This window comes from Labeo rohita, chromosome 20 (assembly GCF_022985175.1).
Source record: "Labeo rohita strain BAU-BD-2019 chromosome 20, IGBB_LRoh.1.0, whole genome shotgun sequence".
Taxonomy (NCBI): domain Eukaryota; kingdom Metazoa; phylum Chordata; class Actinopteri; order Cypriniformes; family Cyprinidae; genus Labeo; species Labeo rohita.
Genome location: NC_066888.1, coordinates 1,459,991 through 1,483,236, shown reverse-complemented (window position 1 = coordinate 1,483,236; position 23,246 = coordinate 1,459,991). Strand labels below are relative to the sequence as shown.

General features: G+C 45.7%; 1 protein-coding gene across 1 annotated transcript; it reads right to left on the bottom strand.

The window, feature by feature from the left end:
* Window positions 1–12,414: 12,414 nt before the first annotated feature.
* Window positions 12,415–18,552, bottom strand: LOC127182605 (tripartite motif-containing protein 16). The gene is made up of 6 exons (XM_051137967.1): window positions 17,898–18,552; window positions 17,486–17,581; window positions 17,153–17,386; window positions 16,254–16,413; window positions 16,066–16,113; window positions 12,415–15,843 (listed from the first exon to the last, which is right to left on the bottom strand). Exons 1-6 carry the CDS (start codon window positions 18,468–18,470, stop codon window positions 15,329–15,331), a joined length of 1,626 nt encoding a protein of 541 aa, XP_050993924.1. The 5' UTR covers window positions 18,471–18,552; the 3' UTR covers window positions 12,415–15,328.
* Between the last annotated feature and the right edge of the window lie 4,694 nt (window positions 18,553–23,246).

Here is a 23,246-nt window from a genome sequence, read left to right as displayed (position 1 = left end):
CCAGTTCACTAGGGTCTAGTTGTGGTTTCTTAATAAGAGGCTTAATAACTGCCAGCTTGAATGGTTTTGGGACGTGACCTAAAGATAACGATGAGTTAATAATGTTGAGAAGTGGTTCTTCTGTTACAGGTAACAGTTCTTTCAGTAATTTAGTAGGTACAGGATCTAATAGGCATGTTGTTGGTATAGACGCAGTAATACGTTTATTTAGCTCTTCCTGTTCTATAGTTGTAAAGAACTGCAGTTCCCCCTCAGTCGTTCACTCCGACATTATGTCAAGTGACGTATTTGGGATCATACTTGGGAGCCCAATCACCTCTGAGCTAAAGAGAAAAGGCCAATGAAAATTGGCGAGTGGATCTTGCACGGCAAGCCACTCCCCCATAAATACGGGTATATAAGATGGCGGCGTGCATCCACTCATTCTGATTTCTGCTTCGGAGCTCTCGCCTGCTGAGATTTTCACAGAGAGAAAAAAGAGAGTTCTTCCCGGCTCGATTGTGTGCCTGGCTCCAAAACGCCGGCAACCTTGCACTCCAGCAAAGCGCTGCTTCAGCCCTTCCCTGGGCATACCAATCTAAAAGAGCAATTTTCCTTACGGCTGTTGAAAGCCTCTTGCTCGCTGGATGTCTTTCCTGATATGTGTCTTTCCTGATATATGTCTTTCTTACATGAGAGGCCACCCTGTAATCTCGGCCGGACCCCGCGTCAGCTGCACTGGTCAGAGTGCAGGGGGACTTGAGGATTACAGTACGTGATGTTCCGCCAAGTTACACCCCACGGAAGTCACGTTCCTCCAAGCGTGGTCCCGTGGAGTTGCTGAAACACGACACTCGCCCATCTCGTGGCGGGCCTAGTGTCTCTTTTGGCGCTCCAGAAGAAGACATGATGTCAATCGCAGCATCAGAGGAGGATGTGCCGCTGGCTGAGGCTGATGACTCCGCTGGACAGTCCTCCGCTGAAAGGGCTGCTCAGTCGGAGGTTGACGCCGAGCTGGCGGCCATGCTCCTCCGGGCAGCCAAGAGCATCGAGCTGGAGGTGCATAAGGCGCCTTCCCCAGAGCGCTTGCGGCTGGATGATTGGTTCTTGGGTGTGAAGAGCGACGTTCCACCTCGCCCGGAGATTCATGAGGAGCTCACTAAGACATGGGCCGCCCCCTTTACGGCCCGTCCACGTCAGAGCTCCTCACTACCCTCGATGGGGGGGCAGCCAGGGGGCCGCCACCTGGAGGAATGGTCCGCACCTCCCATCCAAAGCCTGAAAGCTTTTGTCGGCTCTGGCTGCGAAGGCTTATGGTGCTGCGGGTCAGGCTGTCTCCGCTTTGCATGCGATGGCCATCCTGTAAGTCTACCAGGCCAAAGCACTCAAACAACTGCACGAGGTTAGTTCTGACTCAGAGGTAATGCAGGAACTGCGTTCGGTGACTGACGAAGGTCACGGTGCGGGCCCTGGGTCAGGTGATGTTCACCATGGTGGTCCAAGAGCGCCATCTCTGGCTCAACATGGCCCAGATGTCTGATGTCGACAAAGCCCGTTTTCTCAACGCACCCGTCTCCCAGGTTGGCCTTTTCGGCGACACTGTCGAGGACTTTGCCCAGCAGTTCTCGGCAGTCCAGAAGCAGACGGAGGCAATCAACACATCTTGCCCCACTGTGACAAAGCGTTGGGTGCTCGACCTCCGCCTGCTCGTCGCCGAGGGCGCCCCCCTGCGGCATCCACATCTGCTCCGCCCCCCACACCATCGCAAGGAGCAACCCCTCAGCAGGGGCATCGAGCCAGCCGCAGGAAGACGGCGCAGCTCGCTGCTCAGGCGTCCGCTAAAGGGAAGACCCGCAAGGCTGCGAAGCGACCCTGACACGGGCAGCCTGGAGATGGAGGAGATTGTTCTTCGGGTGGTTCCAACATCGCTGCCCCCACCCCGGGGGAGGGCCGGGGGATGGTATCTTCGCTGCCGCCACTGACCCCCTGCCCCTCCCGGGCTGCCCCACCCACTCAAAAAAACATCAGTTTTCTCTATCCCCAGGTTTCCCGCTAGCACGTCGACTGGGGGCCTGGCTAGCGCTCCCCAGGCCTTCTCGCTGGCTGATCCGGAGCTGGCTTCGAGCACTGAATCGGTTCCTTCACAGGCTACCGTTCAAGATGCTCACCCCCAAACGCATTCTTTCATGTGTGCGTCACCAGGATTGGTTTGCAACCATCGACCTGAAGAACGCATACTTTCATGTCTCGATCTTGCCTTGACACAGACCGTTTCTTTGGTTTGCCTTCGAGGGTCGGGCATATCAGTACAAAGTCCTCCCCTTTGGCCTGTCCCTGTCCCCCCGAGTATTTACCAAACTCGGCATCCTCAACTATCTCGACGACTGGCTGATAATAGCTCACACTCAAGATCTGTTGTGTCAGCACAGGACCTGTGCTGTGCTCCGGCACCTCAGCCACTTGGGGCTGCGGGTCAACTGGGAGAAGAGCAAGCTCTCCCCTGTACAGAGCATCTCTTTGCTCGGTATGGAGTTAGATTCGGTCAACATGACACCACGTCTCACGAACGAGCGCGTGCAGTCAATGCTGAGCTGTCTGAAACTTTTCAGACACAAGACAGCGGTCCCTCTCAAATACTTCCAGAGGCTGCTGGGGCATATGGCAGCCGCTGTAATGCCACTCAGCCTGCTCCATATGAGACTGCTTCAGCGTTGGCTACACGACTGGATCCCGAGATGGGCATGGCACCGCAGTACCTTCCGGGTCGGTGTTACCCCAGAATGCCGCCTTCTCGTCAGCCTGTTTGCAACAGGCAAGCAGCCTCAGGCTCCTGGACAGGACCTCGACTACGTTGGCATGTCAATTGCCTCGAGTTGCTAGCAGTGTTTCTTGCCCTTCGGCGGTTTCTGCCAATGCTGCGACACAAACACGTGCTAGTCCGCATGGACAACACAGCGACCGTAGCATACATCAACCACCAAGGGGGTCTACGCTCCCGTCGTATGTCGCAACTCGTCCGCCATCTCCTCCTCTGGAGTCAGACGCAGCTCAAATCCCTGCGTGCTGTTCACATTCCAGGAGAGCTCAATCGTGCAGCTGATGCGCTCTCATGACAGCTCACACATCCTGGAGAATGGCGACTCCACCTCCAGGTAGTCCAGGTAGTCCAGCTCAGGTGGATTTGGAATCCTCCCACTGCCAGCTCTTTTACGTGAGGGGGCTCAGGCTACGCCTATCCACCAGTGAGCCTCCTTGCACAGACCCTGTGCAAGATCAGGGAGGACGAGGAGAAGGTTCTACTGGTTGTGCCCTATTGGCCCACCCGAACCTGGTTTGCCGACCTCATGCTTCTCGCGACAGCCCCTCCCTGAAAAATTCCCCTGAGGAAGGACCTTCTTTCTCAGGGGATGGGCACGATCTGGCACCCGATCTGGCACCCTGTGGAACCTCCAGGTGTGGTTCCTGGACGGGGCGCGGCAGACCTCGCTGGCCTTCCCCAAGCCGTGGGTAGACACTACCACCCAGGCTAGAGCCCCCTCTACGAGGTAGGCCTATGCCCTGAAGTGGGGTCTGTTCGTTGATTGGTGTTCCTCTCGCCAGGAGGACCCACAGAGATGCTCGATCGGAGTGGTGCTTGCCTTTCTGCAAGAAGGGTTGGAGCAGAGGCTGTCCCCCTCCACCCTGAAAGTGTACGTTGCAGCAATTGCAGCGTATCACGATGCATTGGATGGCAGGTCCTTGGGCAAGCACCACTTGGTCACTAGGCTCCTGAGAGGTGCTAGAAGGTTGAACCCTCCTAGACCACGTCTCTTTCCCTCTTGGGATCTCTCCGTAGTCCTCCTTGGCCTACAGAGAGCCCCGTTTGAGCCACTCAGTTCAGTAGAGCTGAAATTCCTGTCATTAAAGACAATGCTCCTGACCGCGCTCGCCTCTATTAAGAGGGTAGGGGACCTACAAGCGGTCTTTGTTAACGAAGCGTGCCTAGATTTCGGTCCGTCTGACTCTCACATGATCCTGAGACCTAGACCGGGCTATGTGCCCAAGGTTCCCACCACCCCCTTTCGGGATCAGGTGGTGAACCTGCAAGCTCTGCCCTTGGAGGAGGCAGACCTGGCCTTAGCGTTGCTGTGTCCCGTTCGCGCTTTGCGAATCTATGTGGACCGCACCCGGGGGACAGCAGAAGGGGAATGCTGTCTCCAAACAGAGGTTGGCCCATTGGGTGGTAGATGCCATCACCTTGGCGTACGAGTCCCAAGGTGAGCTGTGCCCCCTAGGAGTTAGAGCCCACTCCACTTGGAGTGTTGCCTCCTCCTATGCGTTGGTGCACAGCGCCTCTCTAGCAGACATCTGTAGAGCTGCAGGCTGGGCGACACCTAACATCTTCGCGAGATTCTATAATCTCCATGTAGAGCCTGTTTCCTCCCATGTGTTAACATAACACCAATACAGGGAGGCAGGTTCGGTGTTGGCTTGCTGCGCCACTCTTTATGGATCCATGCGCCTTCTTCCCAGTTGTTCCTTTTTTGAACACTGGGTCCTCCGTGCCCCGCAGCCCGGACTAGGACAGAGTAGTCCGTGACTGTGCTCCAGTAGTGGACCTCCTTCACCCTCCGGTTGTGGCATCCTGTCTCAGTATTATTCCATGGGAAAACCCTCTAAACCCGTGTTTCCCTAAAAAAAAAATCACATTATCTCTATCCCACATTATTCAAGTTTCTTAATATGCTCCGCCCCCCAATGGTTGCTTCAGAAATCTGGCACCCCTAGTCCTCTTTCGGCCTACAGGGCGTTGGGAAGGTAACGTGTCGAACCATTTGTCCTGACACGCTTGCCTGTCAGCATTTGCGTTCAGCCATGTAACATGGTTCAGGATTGTGGCGTTTTCCATGGGTCGATCCCAAATACGTCACTCGACATAACGTCAGAGTGAATGACTGAGGGGGAATGTCTAGGTTACATCTGTAACCCTCGTTCCCTGAAGGAGGGAACGGAGACATTACGACCCCTTGCCACAATCCTGAACTACGCTGAATGCTGGGTTTCGGCTCGGCTCCTCAGCAAAACCTGAATGAGTGGATGCACGCCACCATCTTATATACCCGTATGTATGGGGGAGTGGCTTGCCATGCAAGATCCACTCGCCAATTTTCATTGGCCTTTTCTCTTTAGCTCAGAGGTGATTGGGCTCCCAAGTACGATCCCAAATACGTCACTCAACGTAACATCTCCGTTCCCTCCTTCAGGGAACGAGGGTTACAGATGTAACCTAGACGTTTTTTCTTTGGGCATGGCGAAAGAAGCTGACATATTAGACTCTGTAGAATCTACATTTGTTATAGTATTTCTGATGTTATCTATTTTATCAGTGAAGAAATTCATAAAGTCATTACTATTAAACTGTAAGGGAATATTTAGATCGGGTTATTTGTCAATATAGCCACTGTGCTAAATAAAAACCTTGGATTGTTTCGGTTATTTTCTATGAATTTACGGATATGCTCGGCCCTGGCAGCTTTTAAAGCCTGTCTATATCTGGGCATACTGTTTTTCCATGCAATTCTAAAAACTTAGTTTTTCTCCATTTGCGCACAAGATTACGAGTTTCTTTCTTGAGAGAATGGGTAATACTGTTGTACCATGGCGCAGTACGTTTTTCTATGACATTTTTCAATTTGATGGGGGCAACAGCTTTTAACGTATTGGAGAAGATGGTGCCTATGTTGCTGTTGATTTTGTCTAGATCCTGTGTATTAATGGGTACACAGAGCAGTTGAGATAAATCAGGCAGGTTATTTGTGAATCTATCTTTGGTGGCTGGATCAATAGTTCTGCCCAGACGATAACGCGGAGCCATATAGTTAATATCAGTAATACGCAGCATGCACAATACAAGGAAATGGTCAGACACGTCATCGCTTTGAGATACGATATCTATATCAGTAAGAGTAATTCCATGTGATATAATTAAATCTAGCGTATGATTAAAATGATGAGTGGGATCGGTGACATTTTGCTTGACTCCAAAGAGTTTATTAGGTCAATAAGTCCTAACGCATCATTTGTATTATCAACATGAATGGCACAGCTCCCCACTGTGCCTTACGTCCATCTGGCAGTTGCACTTTTTTTCAAGAGAACAGGTCACTGCTCCACTCTCCTCTAGCTATTCATTTCCTCAGTATACTCAGATGCCTTCAGTGGTGCCGTCAAACTCTGCCCAGTGTTTCAGTCCATGGATTGAACATTCCAGCCCTAGCTGCCCCTTCCTTACAGCCATTCAGTCAGAGCCTGAAGTGAACAGAATATTTAATGCCTCACCGACCTTTGCACGCTGCCCCCCAGCCACAGATCCCAGACTTTGTTAATGACAATGAAAGGGAGTTTGCGAACCTCAAGCAAGGACTTGATAACCTTTCTTGAACCTCATGCAGAGCTGGGTGAGAAATATAGATACCACATTTTGCTGAAACACCTCAAACTTCCTGAAGCCCAGATGATTGGCCAGTCCTGCCGCCATCATCCATTTCATACTCCGCAGCTATGCAGGCTCTCCAATTGCAATACGGTCAGCCCCATCAGTTGGCGCAGAGCGAGACTGCAGCAATCCTTACAGCGCCAGAAGTGAAACCCAACGATGCTCTGAGCTTTCAGAGTTTCACTCTCCGTGCCCACCTCTTAGTGAGTATGCTGTTGTCATTGGAGGGTCCCAGAGGCATGGAACTGAACTGCTGCTCACATGTAGATTGCTTACTTAGTAAAGCAACACAGCCAGCAAAGGCATGGTATTTGCCTCATCACCTGGTGAGCCATAACAATAAATGACGGTGGTGTTCGACTGCTCCTTCAGACATCACGCCCTGTCCCTGAATGATCAATTCCTCCCAGGGGTACTCCTAAGATTCAGGCAGCATCCGGTTGCAGTGAATTCAGACATTAAAGGCATGTTTCATCAGGTCCGTCTACTGCCGACTGACAGACCCTTTCTCCGTTTCATTTGAAGAGCTCTGCAGTGTGAACACCCTCCGGGCGTCTATGAGGTTCTGCCATTTGGCACAATAAGCAGCCATGCTGTGCCATCTTTGCCCTGCAGCATCATGATTACAATTCTGAAGGCAAATACCCAGGTTTGCAACAGATAGTGCATCAAAGCTTCCACGTGGATAATTGTCTGACCAGCTTCCCTATGGTCTCTGCAGCCAAGCAAACAGTGGATCAGTTATGCAGGATGTTGGCAGAAGGAGGGTTTGACCTCAGACAGTGGGCCAGCAGTCATCCAGCAGTCGTAGCTCACCTTCCATCTGCAGCACGGTCCTCTGCCACAGAGCAGTGGTTAATGCAAAACCGGAACAACCCGATGGAGCCCACATTAGGCCTCAGGTGGAACTGTGCCACTGATACACTTTGTTATCATTATCGACCCATTGAACACACAGCACTGACCATGAAAGCTGCCTACCAAGTGTTGGCATCCCAGTATGATCCATTGGGATTCATACTACCATTTACTACCAGGGAAAAAGTAATCATCCAGCAGTTGTGGGCTAAAAAGAGAGACTGGGATGACCCAGATCTACCACCAAAACTTCAGACTGCCTGGACCAGCTGGGAGAGCGAACTTGCACATCTCAGTAAGGTATCAATTCCTCGCTGTCACCTACCAGCCTCCACGACTGCAGCGATACAGCACAGTTCCCTCCATGTGTTCTGTGATGCCTCTGAGATGGCATACGGGGCTGTGGCATATCTGGCTGTCAACCTGGACAGTGACATCCATGTCTCCTTTATAATGGCCAGATCAGGAATTGCTCCTAAGAGGCAGCAATCAATGCCTCGCCTGGAGCTTTGTGCTGGCTTAGCTGGGGCTCAACTAGCCAAAGTGGTGAGAGATGAGCTGACCCTCTCCATCAGTCAGACAATCTTGTGGACAGACTCCATGACTGTTCTAGAGTGGATTCAGTCAGACTCTTGCCGATACAAGGTGTTCATTGGGACATGAGTCTCTGAGATACAGGAATTGACAGACCACAGATCATGGAGGTACACAGGATAACCCAGCAGACAACATAACAAGGGGTAAAACCCTCCAAAGTCTGTCTGAGCCCAGTCGATGGAACCAAGGGCCTGAATTCTTAAGACAGAGCCCAGAAACCTAAGAAACCTAAGAAGCCTAAGAAACCCACAGTTACACCAATGGAGGCAGTATCTGAACTGAAAGCCTTATCCTGCTACTCCATAATGACAGTTGAAGCTGATTCCAGTCTTCCTGATGTCACCCAATAAAGTACCTGGCGAGAACTGGTGGAGGCGACTCGACAAGCCTGTCAAGGGGCGGCTACATCAAGTGATGTACCCAACACTAACAGAGAAGCAGAAGCTGTTCTGCTGAGATCATGTCAAGCCCAAGCCCAGAAGTAGCTGCGCTGAAAGCACGGAAATCTGTGCCCGTGCACAGTTGACTAGTCAACCTCGCTCCTGAGTGGGACTCACTGACTAACCTGATAAGAGTTGGGGGGAGATTGAGGAGGCTGGCGGGCTCAGAACCAGAGCAGATCCACCCCACTGTGCTGGATCCTAAACACCCAATCACGAAGCTCCTTATTAAACAATTTGATGAGCGGTTATTACATTCAGGAGCCGAGACAGTCTATGCTGAAATGCGGAGACAGTATTGGATTCTAAGGGGACCTCAGGCCATCACACATCATCAACTCAACTGTCTGTCCTGTCAGCGCTGGAGAGCCCAGCCAAATATCCCACAAATGGCGGATTTACCCCCAGAACGCCTCAGACTGCTCTGTCCGCCCTTTCACTCAACAGGTGTAGAGTGCTTCGGCCCATATCTGGTCAAGATAGGAAGGCGTAATGAAAAGCGGTGGGGCCTTATCTTTAAATGTTTCACTACGAGGGCAGTTCACATTGAGCTCCTTAATTCAATGGATGCTGATGCCTTCCTTCTCACACTCCGCAGATTCATAGCCAGAAGGGGTCAACCAAAGGAGATCCGTTTGGACTGTGGCACCAACTTCCGTGGGGCAGAACGAGAATTATGGGAAGCCTTTTCTAGTATGGAGCCAGAACTCCAAACTCGTCTTGCAGACCACCAAATCAGCTTCAAGTTTAACCCACCCAGCGCTCCACATTTTGGTGGGATGTGGGAATAAGAGGTCCGTTCCATAAAGAATGCTCTCCAGGTAGCTGTCGGGAGCCAAGCAGTAATGGAGGAGGTTCTGTCCACTGTTCTAGTGGAAGTAGAGGGGATCCTCAATTCAAAACCACTAGGATATGCCTCCACCGACATCGCTGACATTGATCCAATCACTCCTAACCTTCTCCTTATGGGGCGGCGGGATGCATCACTCCCCCAGGTAGCCTATGCTCCTGGAGACATGGGGTGGCGGAGGTGGCGTCACTGTGAAAACATTGTGGACCAATTCTGGATACAGTTTACAAGAAACTACCTGCCTACACTCCAGACCTGACAAAAGTGGCATAAAACATCATCAAACCTGGAAACAGACTCTGTTGTATTACTTGTGGATCCACAACTCCCAAGGGCTCAGTGGCCCATAGGTAAAGTGCGAAGGACATTGCCCAGTACCAACGGATGTGTGCGGACTGCTGAAGTTGTCATTGATGGCAAAACGTACCTCAGACCCGTTGCTTGCCTGATATAGTTGCCTGCTCTAGAAGGTGACCCCGAAGACACTTAGAGAATTCCCGATTGCCCATTTGCTGCTCAAATGTGGGGTGGCTGTTGCGAATTGTCTCCCTTTAAGAATAGGTTGGTAAGTGTGTAACGTTCTAATTTACGCCAGCATCACGTCAACGGCGCAGTCAGAGCGCGGTCACGCTGTCACTCATGCCGTTTTGATGTGCAAGAGAAGTTTGTGAAGCTGTAAGTTTACTTTGTTGATAAAACACAAAATGACACGAAATGTTGATGGTGATTGATATGTGTGTAATCCTGATGTTGATTATAGGATGATGACGATGTTTATCGATCGTTCTGTGCGTGATTACACCATTACACAGCCGCGCTTAGCCCGCTAGCATCGGTGCTCATGCTGGAAATGTTTACAAGGTTTAATCTGCCTAAGTTGTGGTTCTTTGCGATAATGCCTTGTATTAATCGCTATTACTAGTGATGGACATAATGATACCTTCCCATATTTCATACATTTCATTGCATTGTGCAGTTTGTTATTGCTTATTGATAATTAAGATTGATACCTCTTTGTTGTCTTTCATATATTACTGCACTTTACTAGTTGTTTAATGTTGATGCTACAGTTGTTATGTGAAGTTATTTGGACAATAAGTATTTATTAAGTAATGAGTAATTATTTCTGTTATTTTAATTTCCAGAAACTACCTCAAGTACACTGTGTGTATATGGTTCATCTTGTACAATAAACGGCTAAACTCTATCTGATGACTCCAACTCCCTGACCAGAGTTCTGCAGCGGTCAATAACACAAAAACCAGCTTTCAGTGGGGCAATCCCCCCAAGCTTTAAAATTTGTTTCTGTTCATTTATTTTGCATTTTTCTGGTTTAATCATGATCAGATTTTTTCTAGATCCTACATTAAATTTATGTTTTGACCTCACTATTTGAAAAACAAACACAGTCTTTATAGACTGGACAGTGCAAGTACTATCATTTAAGCGTTCAGAACAAAAGCCATCATAACAGTTATTTGACAATTTGCTTACTAGTCAAATGGAGCATAGCGTCCTGGAGCTCCGACTCTGCTGGGGTGCAGGCCATCAGCACGGAAAAGCCTAGGACGTTCCCAGAAAAGATTCATCAGAAACATCGAGAACGCGAGCACCAGGAAAACAGTGAGCTGTTCATATTCAGTGATCGTGTTGATCACTGAAAGGATTAATTCACTTCCAGAACAAACATTTACAAATAATGTACTCACCCCCTTGTCTTCCAAGATGTTCATGTCTTTCTTTCTTCAGTCATAAAGAAATAGTTTCTTGAGGAAAACATTTCAGGAAAGATCGCTATATAGTGGACTTCTATGGTGCCTATGTGTTTAAACTTACAAAATGCAGTTTAAATGCAGCTTCAAATGGCTCTAAACAATCCCAGCTGAGGAAGAAGAATCTTATCTAGTGAAACAATCAGTTTTTTTTTTTTAGGTTGATAATTTATACACTTTTTAATCACAAATGCTCATCTTGTCCAGCTCTGCGATGCGCATGCGTAGTCTGTGTATCGTAAAGTTTTTTTTTGAAAATAACCAATTGTTTTGCTAGATAAGACCCTTCTTAAAAGAAGAGGAGCGAACACTGAACCCTGAGGAACCCCAGTGATGAACTTATGCTCTTTGGTCGTTGTTTCACACAACAAAGGTGTTTTGGGGGCCTGGAAATGCCAGCTTTTGAAAACGTGTTTCAAAGTTCAAATTCTCATAAACAATACTGTTATCAGTCTCTTATCTATTACATAAACTGAAAATGTGAATTTGTGAAAACTGGCCGGGCGCGAATAATACAGCATTTAAGTCCTTTTTGCGTGAACAGGGATCACAAAGGATGACTGCTTTTGTTTTATAATACGTAATACCCTCAACATTTTGTGTAACTCCCTGACAGAATTAATTTATTCAACTCATATATTTTTATTCCACATTACTAAATGATAGGACTTTACTAGGTGTCTGTACTGTACTTTGTGGTATGCTCTTAACCTACTGAAAGTAACTCTGAAGATGGTTTGATGACCACAAAAGGATGCACATGATTAGCAACCACAGTAAGACAGGCTGTGACATTTAAACAATGCTCAGCTGGTATTAAGGATGTGGTAAGAGAAATACACAATCTTGCGAAATCTTGAGGAGCTGCTGCAGATTCAGAGCTGCTGTCAAAGGACATTTGAAATTCATGTCCATTTCAGTTCAGTTTTTCACTTAAACTGTAATGCTGATCATATCATGTAAAAACATGCAGTAGACTGTGGCACTCGCAACGTCAATGTTATGGGTTCAATTCCCAGGGAATGCATGAACAAGGTTGGGAAGGTTATTTTTAAAATGTTTTCCACTACAGATTACAAAATACATGCTTTAAAAAGTCATTTGTAATATATTTTGTTAGATTACTAAAGTTTAGTACCTTATATTAACATTGATGTCTTATGTTAACCACCTTTAAATAAAATAAGATCCACCAAACATAGGACTTGGTTTGTCTGCATCTTTAGAAAACAAGGCTTAGGTATGTATGTAATTATTTATTTATTTTATTTGCTTGCTTGCTAAATTTAATACTTATTACTTACAGATCCATAAAAATTACATTGTTCATACATTTCTGATTAATTTTTCTAACCTTATTAAATTTATGCACCATCTTTTGTCAAATTCATAAATGTAATATACAGGTGCATCTCAATAAATTAGAATGTTGTGGAAAAGTTCATTTATTTCAGTAATTCAACTCAAATTGTGAAACTTGTGTATTAAATAAATTCAATGCACACAGACCGAAGTAGTTTAAGTCTTTGGTTCTTTTAATTGTGATGATTTTGGCTCACATTTAACAAAAACCCACCAATCTCAACAAATTAGAATATGGTGACATGCCAATCAGCTAATCAACTCAAAACACCTGCAAAGGTTTCCTGAGCCTTCAAAATGGTCTCAGTACAACTACACAATCATGGGGAAGACTGCTGATCTGACAGTTGTCCAGAAGACAATCATTGACACCCTTCACAAGGAGGGTAAGCCACAAACATTCATTGCCAAAGAAGCTGGCTGTTCACAGAGTGCTGTATCCAAGCATGGTAACAGGAAGTTGAGTGGAAGGAAAAAGTGTGGAAGAAAAAGATGCTCAACCAACCGAGAGAACCGCAGCCTTGAGAGGCTTGTCAAGCAAAATCGATTCAAGAATTTGGGTGAACTTCACAAGGAATGGACTGAGGCTGGGGTCAAGGCATCAAGAGCCACCACACACAGACGTGTCAAGGAATTTGGCTACAGTTGTCGTATTCCTCTTGTTAAGCCACTCCTGAACCACAGACAACGTCAGAGGCGTCTTACCTGGGCTAAGGAGAAGAAGAAATGGACTGTTGCCCAGTGGTGCTAAGTCCTCTTTTCAGATGAGAGCAAGTTTTGTATTTCATTTGGAAACCAAGGTCCTAGAGTCTGGAGGAAGAGTGGGGAAGCTCATAGCCCAAGTTGCTTGAAGTCCAGTGTTAAGTTTCCACAGTCTGTGATGATTTGGGGTGCAATGTCATCTGCTGGTGTTGGTCCACTGTGTTTTTTGAAAACCAAAGTCACTGCACCCGTTTACCAAGAAATGTTAGAGCACTTCATGCTTCCTTCTGCTGACCAGCTTTTTAAAGATGCTGATTTCATTTTCCAGCAGGATTTGGCACCTGCCCACACTGCCAAAAGCACTAAAAGTTGGTTAAATGACCATGGTGTTGGTGTGCTTGACTGGCCAGCAAACTCACCAGACCTGAACCCCGTAGAGAATCTATTGGGTATTGTCAAGAAGAAAATGAGAAACAAGAGACCAAAAAAGATGAGCTGAAGGCCACTGTCAAAGAAACCTGGGCTTCCATACCACCTCAGCAGTGCCACAGACTGATCACCTCCATGCCACGCCCAATTGAGGCAGTAATTAAAGCAAAAGGAGCTCCTGCCATGTATTGAGTACATATAAAGTAAATGAACATACTTTCCAGAAGTAATTTAATTTGTTTCCCCCAAACAATAGCCAAAAATTAACTGCAACACAAAAAGGAAAAAAAAAACATATATATATATATATATATATAAAATTTGAGGGAATAAGATGCACACATCATTTATGCATTTGCCAGATGCTTTTAACCAGAGTGACTTATAAAAGAGGAACAAAAGCAGTTTGTCGTAGAGGCACCTGTAACATCAGTCTGTTGATCTGTCACTTCCATCTCCAACCACGAGAAAACATCATCACAGACTCTTTCCTCAGATGAAGTCTGGATCATTCAGCCTCGCTGCTGCTGAACGGTGTGTGTTTATAGCTCTCTACACTTTTGTTTAAATTGCTAAATACAACTGTCACGGGTGGGAGCAAAGCGACAGACACAGTGGGCGTGACGTTAGGCCTTGGAGAGGTTTTTATTAAGCAATATAAACAGAAAGTGTCCAAAAAGGGGAAAAAGTGTCCAAATTAAATGGGGGATCTGGTGTCCTCGACGTGAAGGGAATCCGTGAAGGAGGGGCAGTGCTCAGAAGGGAAGGGTCCAGGTAAGGGGCGGAGTCCGGCGGCCGCACTTGCTCCCCGCCGGGGTCCGCGGCACGAGGGGTAGCGGCTTCCTTTAGCGGCTTCATCCATTCCTTAGCGGCGGCACTTCCTCAGGCGGGTGAGAAGGCCCGGCATCCTGGCCCGCAGCCATTTCCATGCGGCTCACGTCCGGACCACGGGTCCGGAAGCTCGTCCATCCTATCGGCGGCGCTCGTCCCTTTACGCACCCTTCCTGGACCCACGAGGACACCAGCGTGCATGCACGGGGAATAGACCGGTCTCCTGAGGAGAGGCGCGCTCGGCATTTTAACAGCCGACTCGTCACAACAACTATATCATCAACAAGTATATAATATGATCTAATATTGCCCAGCACATTAATCCGACATCATTAGCTTTTTCATTCTAAATTTGCACTTTACATCTTGGCAAATGTAAAAGTGCTGGCTAATGTTAAACATAAATTCAGTACAACTGTTATTCACGTCAGCACTAATATTAGATGTACACGCAGACAGACCATAAGTATTTGTATTTTTCTGACTTTGTAAATTTCTGATCTTATCAGCAAGAAAATGATAATCATGCAACATCTGCAACAGTATCAGAGCACTATCGATCCCCCGAGGAACAACGGGGAGAGAAATATTTAACAAACTGATTCTGAATCTACTTTTTCTTTCAAAAATACTAGACAAGGCACTATCCTCATAACTCTGTTCCTTCTTGGAAAGAAATGGTATCTACAAGGATTTCTAGTCTGACTGGACCATTATGAACCATGGTTGTCCACTAGATGTCTCTCCATCCCAGACTATTGTTACTCCTTCATGAACTACATTTCCCACATCTCATCAGACTCTGCCTGTATAAACCCTGCTCACTCAGATATTAAATGCAGAGTCTTGATGTGTCACAGCTGCATTTCCTAGCCTTGTATCCTGGTTCTCTTGTGTCTTGTTTCCTGGTTTTGATTCTCTGCCGAATGTCACGAAGAGAAAAGAAGAGACTCTATAACATCTCACTGTTACTGATTCATCATGCAGCTCAAAGCATTATGGGTAGAATCTCTCATCAGTCTATTCTAATTCATCAACACAGTTTCACTGATCCAGTAACATAAAACCCAGCATAGAGCGGCTGAGTGAATGTGATCTGGACTGTGTGGATGAGGCTCATTGTGTCAGAGACGCTGTAGAAGGACAGAGTTCCTGCACTGTGATCCACAAACACTCCTATTCTACTGCTGATGGACGTCACAGGGAGACGAGTCTCTATCTTATTGTGTATGAATGAGTATCTGGAAGGAGAGCAGAACAAACTCCAGGACTGATCATTACGTCCAAACAAACACTCTTTACCCCGTCCCTTCCTGCTGATGCTCTTATATGATACTGATATACGCACATAATCTCCACTCCACTCAATCTCCCAGTAACAGCGTCCACACACACTCTCACTACACAACACCTGAAGCCAATAATCAAATCTGTCTGGATGATCAGGATACGTCTGGACTGTGTCAGTGAATGTAATCACTCTGTTTCTCTCAGACAGACGGAGGCGTTTATTCACTGTGTTCAGATCCAGAGTGAGCTGATGGGAATCTGATGGAGATAAAACACATCAGAATCAGAAATTATGAATCTGTTTGATGTTTTCATGTAGCTGAACTCTTCATGTTCAGTGTATCATCAGTGTCTCAGTACAGATGAGCAGATATCCTGTGCAAATCATTTACATCAATTATAAAACTCTCCTTTCACCTTCTACAGGAAGAACATGAACACACTCAGTGAGTTTTTCTGCTGGTTTTCTTATTGACTTACATTGTAGGAAGTCGTTCCTGGTCCTGGGAACAATGTTGGTGAATGTGACTGTGGAAATCAACAGACATGAACAGTGTGATTCTCATGATCCTGCATCCATTCCTAACACATTTCTAATATGATGTTCTCCATGATATGAGATGATGATGGACTCGTTTCTGAGAGCAGATGAATCTCCAGGACTTTACCTCTGTCTGAGATCTTCTTGAGCTCCTCTTTGCAGAAATCCTCCAGTTTGTCTCTCAGCTGATGGACAGATTCTCTCAGACCATCAAAAGAGACGAGAGAACTGAAGGGATCGTCATTTCCGTCTGTAGATTCAGGAGGTGCTGAGAGAGACTGGAAACTCTACAGAAAACAGAAATCAAAACTCATCAGCTCCACACTTCACCCAATAACCTGCACCAACATCAGATTTGACTTGACTGATCTTTAGTAACTCAATCCAGCACTTTCACAGCATCAGCTTCATTCTTCTCATATTCATTAAATCACATTAGAGCTACAGATTCTAGTATTTGACACTTACACTGTATGTGAACTTTCTAGGAAATTATTTTTATGATAAAACATCTGCTAAGAACATAAATGTCCATCTAACAGCTCAAACACATCAGTGGAGTCTCAATGTAGTGTTGAGTAGATTTGATCAGGAAAAGCAGCTCAAAGGCTACGATTAAATCGATCATTATTTATAACTTTAGAGAGGTTAGAGACACTGAAACTTCAAAAGGACCCTTAAGACATGACATGACTGATGTTTGTGGTCTTAATGGTCAAATTCATCAATGTGTTACAGACAAATAAAATTCTGTTTTCTCAGGTTTGAAGATCATCTGATCCAATTCTGATGAATGTTACTTAGAACCTGTACTAACAAGTTTTTGACTGATTTCACCAGGATGTAATAATTTATAAAGAAAAATGACGTAAAAGCTGCAATGTGAAGTTTTGAACTGTTGGTGGCACTAGTGGTAGTAGTGTCAGCTAAATATATCTTCCAGAAGAAAGAGCTCAGAGAAATTATTCTAGAGCTTCCAGAGCTGTAAGTCATTTGCAAGCAGTGTCTCTTTTTTTTCTGTGTTACCTGCAGGAACTGGATGTGATCCTGTGTGTGTGAAAGCTGCTCCAGCTCAGCGTCTCTCCTCCTCAGATCATTGATCTCCTGCTCCAGTCGCTCCAGTCGTCCTTCAGCTCCACTCACCGCTCGCTTTTCCTGATCTCTGATCAGCCGTATCAGCTCAGAGCGGCTTCTCTCAATGGAGCGGATGAGCTCAGTAAAGATCCTCTCACTGTCCTCCACTGCTGTCTGTGCAGAGCGCTGTTAGGACACACAGTGATTCAGGCTTCAGTGGGACTGAAAGAGACAAGAGAGTCTGAACTGAGACTGAGACAAACTTCTCTTCTTCTCCAGACTCACCTTATGAGACTCCACAGCCTCTCTCAGCTGCTGAAGATCTTTCTCTCTCTGCTGGATTCTCTGCTGGAACGTCTTCTGCGTCTCCTTCAGCTGCTTCTGCAGGACAAACAGATGATAGTGAATCTCACAGAAAACTACTGACACTAAATCATGATGTGACTCCAGTAAAAGTGGAGCTAATAATAAATGGCTGTAGGTTCAAACTTCAGAACGAATGATGGATCATTTATCACCATCGCACATGAATTATCATGAAGATTAAGGAGTATTTCACACTAAAAGTGTAAGTAGTGAAACTGAAACAGAGCTTCACACTGACAGTGTTTCTGTGTAATTAAGCTGCATCTCTACACAGAAAATAAACAGACTATTGGATCATTACAGTATTTTCTTGATCTCTAGTTTTAAATACCTGTTTCTCTGTCCTCTGTGATGCAGCTGATACAGTGTCATGGTTTTTATGTTCATCCATCGTACACAGCACACATATACATTTCTGGTCAGTGCGACAGAAAACCTCGAGGAGCTTCTCATGTTTCTGGCAGATCATCTTCTGCAGTCGTCCAGTGGCATCAGTCACTTTGTGTCGTTTTCCTGAGCGAAACTCCTCGTGCCGCTCAAAATGAGTTTGACAGTAAGACTCCAGACACACCAGACAGGACTTGACGGCTTTGTATTTTGTTCCAGTACAGACGTCACACTGCACATCTCCAGCTCCAGCGTCACAGTCAGCAGGATGTTTCCTCTTCTTCAGTTTCTCCACCAGTTCAGTCAGCATGGTGTTTCTAGCTAAAGCAGGTCTTGGACTGAAGGTCTGTCTGCACTGAGGGCAGCTGTAGACTCTCATCTGATCCTCCTGATCCCAGCAGTCTGTAATACAGCTCTTACAGTAACTGTGTCCACACTGGATGGTCACTGGGTCCTTCAGGAGATCCAGACACACTGAACACATCAACTCATCCTGAAAAACTCTGGCTCCTGCCATTTTACTGCTTGAATACAGAGACACAAACGCACAACAGCTCAACCACACTTCAGTTTCTCTTTCCCTGAACTCATGTGGTTCCTGTTTCCTGGTTCAGTGTTTGAGTGACGTGTGAAAAACAGGTGTGTCTGTGAGTCTGTAAAGCAGGCTCCTCATTTGTGAGTTTAGTTTTGACACACCTGACTGTTATTAAAGTAAACGCAGACCTTGACTAGTTGATTGAGGTGCCTTAAATTAGAAATTGACTCTACTGGGCCCTCATTTATCAACAGTGAGCACACACAGGGCCGCATTAACGCGAACAAGGAGGGGGCCCGTGATTGGCTGTGGAGTAGATTGACTGGCTATCAGTAGCACTGATCGCCAAAGCCCCACCACGCCCCCTACATATTAGCATTATTAGGAGTTTTTCCATAATTTCTATGCATTACCATTAGAGATTAAAATGTTGCGTTTGAATTTGGTTTACAAATCAAATGCATTTTACTTTTGAACGACCTGTGCACGTATCTCAGGTGATCGCTGCACCTATAATGTCTGCATTCACCTCTCTTCACTTTGTTCTGGCATAATCTGGACATGGTATGCGATATAATTTATCTTCGATAAGTAAAAATGTCAACTTTTCTAAAAACAAAGGGGGCTATCTAAAAAAATGAGGAGAGGGGAAAACAGGAGTTATTCAAATCCCCATTTTATTTGACTAAAGCTGATGATAGTGTGAAAGTTGTGGAATAGCAAGTGGACCGGGCACATGGAGCAGATAAAAACAGTGTTATCCTTCCCACAGTTTTTAGGTTAGTTTGATTATAAATTTGCTGGATGTATAGCCTATTGCTTTTTGTGTTTGAACAACTTATATTCGCTTATGGGTTGAGAAATAACCTGGTAGAAACATGTAAATCGTTTTGTGGCTAAACTTTATTTAAATGCATTTTAAACAGTGTGGGTTAAGCAACGCTAACTGTTCAAGGACAATAAGCAGCAAGGCAGAATTAACTTTGGCAAATGCGCGCATATTACTTTGGAGTTCACCACATCACATTTTGCTTTCCGCCCTTGTTTTGATGGCGCAGCCACAAAACGCCCTTGCTGGGCACAAGCCATTGAAAAAAACAGCGTCACACACGTTCCATGCTTGGAACTACAGCTCTCGACCTGTGGTTAAAGGCATAGTTCCTTGTTAGTAAGACATATGGGCTCAATAAATTATGCTCTTGGGTGCAATAAGCAAGCTAAAATGCAGTACAATCTATATCTTCCATTCTATCTAAATATAAATGCATTTTAATCTCTGTATTTTAAAGGTCCACTGAAATGCCTTAAAACACGCAGCGTTATTCCATGTGGTGATGTAATTTCAGCTGAAGCAGGAAAACAGGGAGGGACATATTGAGCAGCCCCTTTTTAAAATAGCCAATAGCGTTTCATTTATATCTGCTTGGGCCAGAGCCGTTGAGCTTGGTAAAGCCGCATTTGACAGCCATAGTCTAAATGATTACCCCCTAGATGCAATATGAAACTCTTACTAATACAAAATAGTGATTATAATCATGCTGAGGCTGTGTAGTTGTAGTTAAAAGTGTTTAATATGTGCAGACTCGCGCATATGATCCGCTCCATGTGATTGCGTCTCTGGACCGGAGCCAAAGTCCGAAGCAGACCAAGCACGCTACCTCATTTGCCCCAATCGAAGGCATTTTTACACTGTCTGTTGCCTCCACTGTACCATTCACCGTACAGAAAATACTACACTGTGCACAAGTAAGTGTAGTGTAGGGGGCGGGACACAACGGTTTCTAGAGAGCATTTGATTGGACAGAAAGTTTGATGAGAAGCTGAAGTGCAGTGTGATGTCATCAAAATCACTGATTCATATTAGCGGAAGTGAGATGCTGTAATTTTTTAATGCTTATATCTTGTAAATGCGAATTTTGCCATCGCTTTTGAGCACACTAGCTTATAGATAACCTTAAGGTTAATATATTCATTCCAAAAGCTAAAAAACCTTAATTTTAGCCGCTTTTTTTCACTATCGGGCCGAACGGTTCTTAGAACAGTCAGGTACAGTACCGGTTGTGTTTCCACCTGAGCCTGGTACGGCACGATTACAAACCTTTTCGGCACGGTTAGACAACCGTGCTTAACCGTGCTGATGGAGTGTGTGTGCTAAGCAGAAGCGCGCTATTTGATCAAAAAGCCAAGTAAACAGCTACGCTGCGTTCATAGCTCATGCATTAATACTGTCAATAAATGTAGTATTTTTAGAAAGGAATTTTACCTTCTGTGTTCATCACCATTGGCATGCATATCCCCTCAGCATTGTTGGTAACGTTATTTTATTTCGGGGCAGCACCCCGCTTTAGAAATGTATCATCAAGCATACATACATAGAGTGGTGCCCAAGGCGAAGTCAGGCCCTGATCCAACCCAGAGAAAGGGTACGAAGCTGCAGCGCGTAACCCTTACCATATAGGAAGAACACAAAATGCTTGATGTGCGTGCTTACCAGAATATGGATTTAAAGAAGTGCACAGAGACTAGCGTGTGCACTACCCATCATATGGATTTAGAAGAGTATCGTTCTAGTGGGCTATACTAGACACCCTGTGTGCATACAGTGAGGGTCCTAAGAGAGCACGTAAAAGAGGCATTCCTCAGAAAAATTTCAATACTTACTACCGTAAGTTGTTTCGACATACTTCCGGGTTTCACCGGTATAGGGATAGTTGAATCATGAGGTGATGTATTTGATATGGGCGTGACTTTCGATGCTCAGACGTGGGAAGAGTTGTATCGGCGATGGGCGTGACGTCACGTGTGGATGTGGGCGGGGTTGGCTGTCCACCGCAGGCTGCAGCGAGCCGTATTTGCGCAAAAGACGCGATATGTCAACGGCCCCTAAGGGAACCCTGGAGTATGACGTAAGAGGGAACCCGTGATGAATCAGATGGAAAGGCTACGATGACCGGAAGTAGGCTGTAACCCCCGCCGTAGCCGAGAACGTAAAAATCATTAAGCAACTAGGTGCTGTTGCCAACAGCAGACATATCTTTGTACAAATGAAAACATCGTTAAAATTGGTTTGAAAAATAAGTTTAAAACATATTAACACAGATTAAATGAAAGACTCATGGTAGAATCGTATACTGATGGAATTACAGTGGTATATACTATAAAATGTAACAATTATCAACCTAATCTGTCACGTTGTAAAGACTACAGCAAACCAGCTGTTCTCCCGTAGTAGACGGCTGAGTAGAACATCAAGAAGTAGCAGTTAGAAGTCACGAATGCGCAATATGATGTTGGAATGCCGTTGCCGTTCCATCAGTGGCTGCTGCCTGAAGTCCCTAATGTGGTTCCAACGACGGAGATGTGACCGTGTTCGGAAACAGTCGTGACTAGCCAATTTGTTTCCACAACAATGCATCGTAATATGGGGGTTAAAGGAGAAGAAAATTTACAAAAATTTACTCACCCCCTGGTCATCCAAGATGTTCATGTCTTTCTGTTTTCAGCTGTGAAGAAATTATGGTTTTTGAGGAAAACATTTCAGGATTTTTCTTCATATAATGGACTTCATTCGTGCCCCAATTTTGAACTTCCAAAATGTAGTTTAAATGTGGCTTCAAAGGCTCTAAATGATCCAAGCTGAGGAGGAAGGGTCTTATCTAGAGAAACGATCTGTCATTTTTTACGGAAAATAAAAATTTGTTTACTTTTTAAGCATAAAAGTTTGTGTAGCACAGGCTCTGGGATGAGCGTCCATGATGCTACGTACTATTGAATCACATCGAAAGGTCACGCGGATCTACTCTACTTTGCCACTCTGCCACTGCTGACGTTTTAGACGAGCATGCTTTTTCATCCAGTTAGGACAAGGTCTGTTCCCATGTCCTGCTCCTCTCCGTGGTTTACAAATGAGCTATGTGCTATGTCTCAAACCTACAAAATTTGCTGTAATCCTGAAATGCCCTCATTTACAAGGATGAGTGGGATTGTCAAAACAGTTGGGTTTTTAAATGCTGGGTTTTCTCCACCTGCAGTGGAACTGAAGTCTTCAAAAAGTCACAATCATCATATCCCTTACAAAAATAAGTATATTAAGTGTACTTCAGTAAAGTTCTTAACTTGTAATTGTACTGTTTCTATACTACTTGGGACTAAGTTGGCCCAATTTTAAGTGTATATGTAATGAGGACTCGTCGGAAGCGTGTAAGATCCAAGTGCGAGCTTTTATTTACAGATCGTAGTCAGACAGGGTCAGTATCCAGACAAACAGAGTGACGAAGGCAACACAATAACGTAATCCACAAAACAGGCGTCCAAAAACCAGGGAGAGCAGTCAGAAAAGTAACAAATAAACAAGGAAAGGAACGACAGCAAAAACTAGACAGAACTATGAAAAAACAAAAGCAAAACTATGATAATACAAAACCGTGGCAATGACAAAAACAGGGCAAAGAAAACAGAGATAAACACTTGGTAGAGTCCGCAAGAGCAAAACAATACTTCGCAGCTTCCTGTTTGAAAATGGCCTCCTTTTATTGCCACCAAACAGGAAGTTACCAATGAAGCAGCAGAGGGAGCAGCAACAGTCAGTCAGTGGGTGAGGGCTCCCTCTGCTGGCGTGGCATTACAGAATCCCCCCCCCCCAGGAGCGACCCCTGGCGCTCAAACAACAGTCCAGGAGGGTGGGGGAACAAGCAAAACAGGGGGTGGGAGGCAAAACAGGGGGTGGGACGGGGGGGCAAGGTCCGTGCAGAGGAGGTG

Excerpts from the sequence above, each read along its gene's own strand:
- LOC127182605 (XM_051137967.1), bottom strand. The coding sequence starts at position 18,470 with ATGGCAGGAGCCAGAGTTTTTCAGGATGAGTTGATGTGTTCAGTGTGT. Across the intron at positions 17,387-17,485 it reads AGGCTGTGGAGTCTCATAAG|CGCTCTGCACAGACAGCAGT; the intron begins GTGAGTCTGGAG and ends GTGTCCTAACAG. Across the intron at positions 16,414-17,152 it reads ATCACATCCAGTTCCTGCAG|AGTTTCCAGTCTCTCTCAGC; the intron begins GTAACACAGAAA and ends TGTTTTCTGTAG.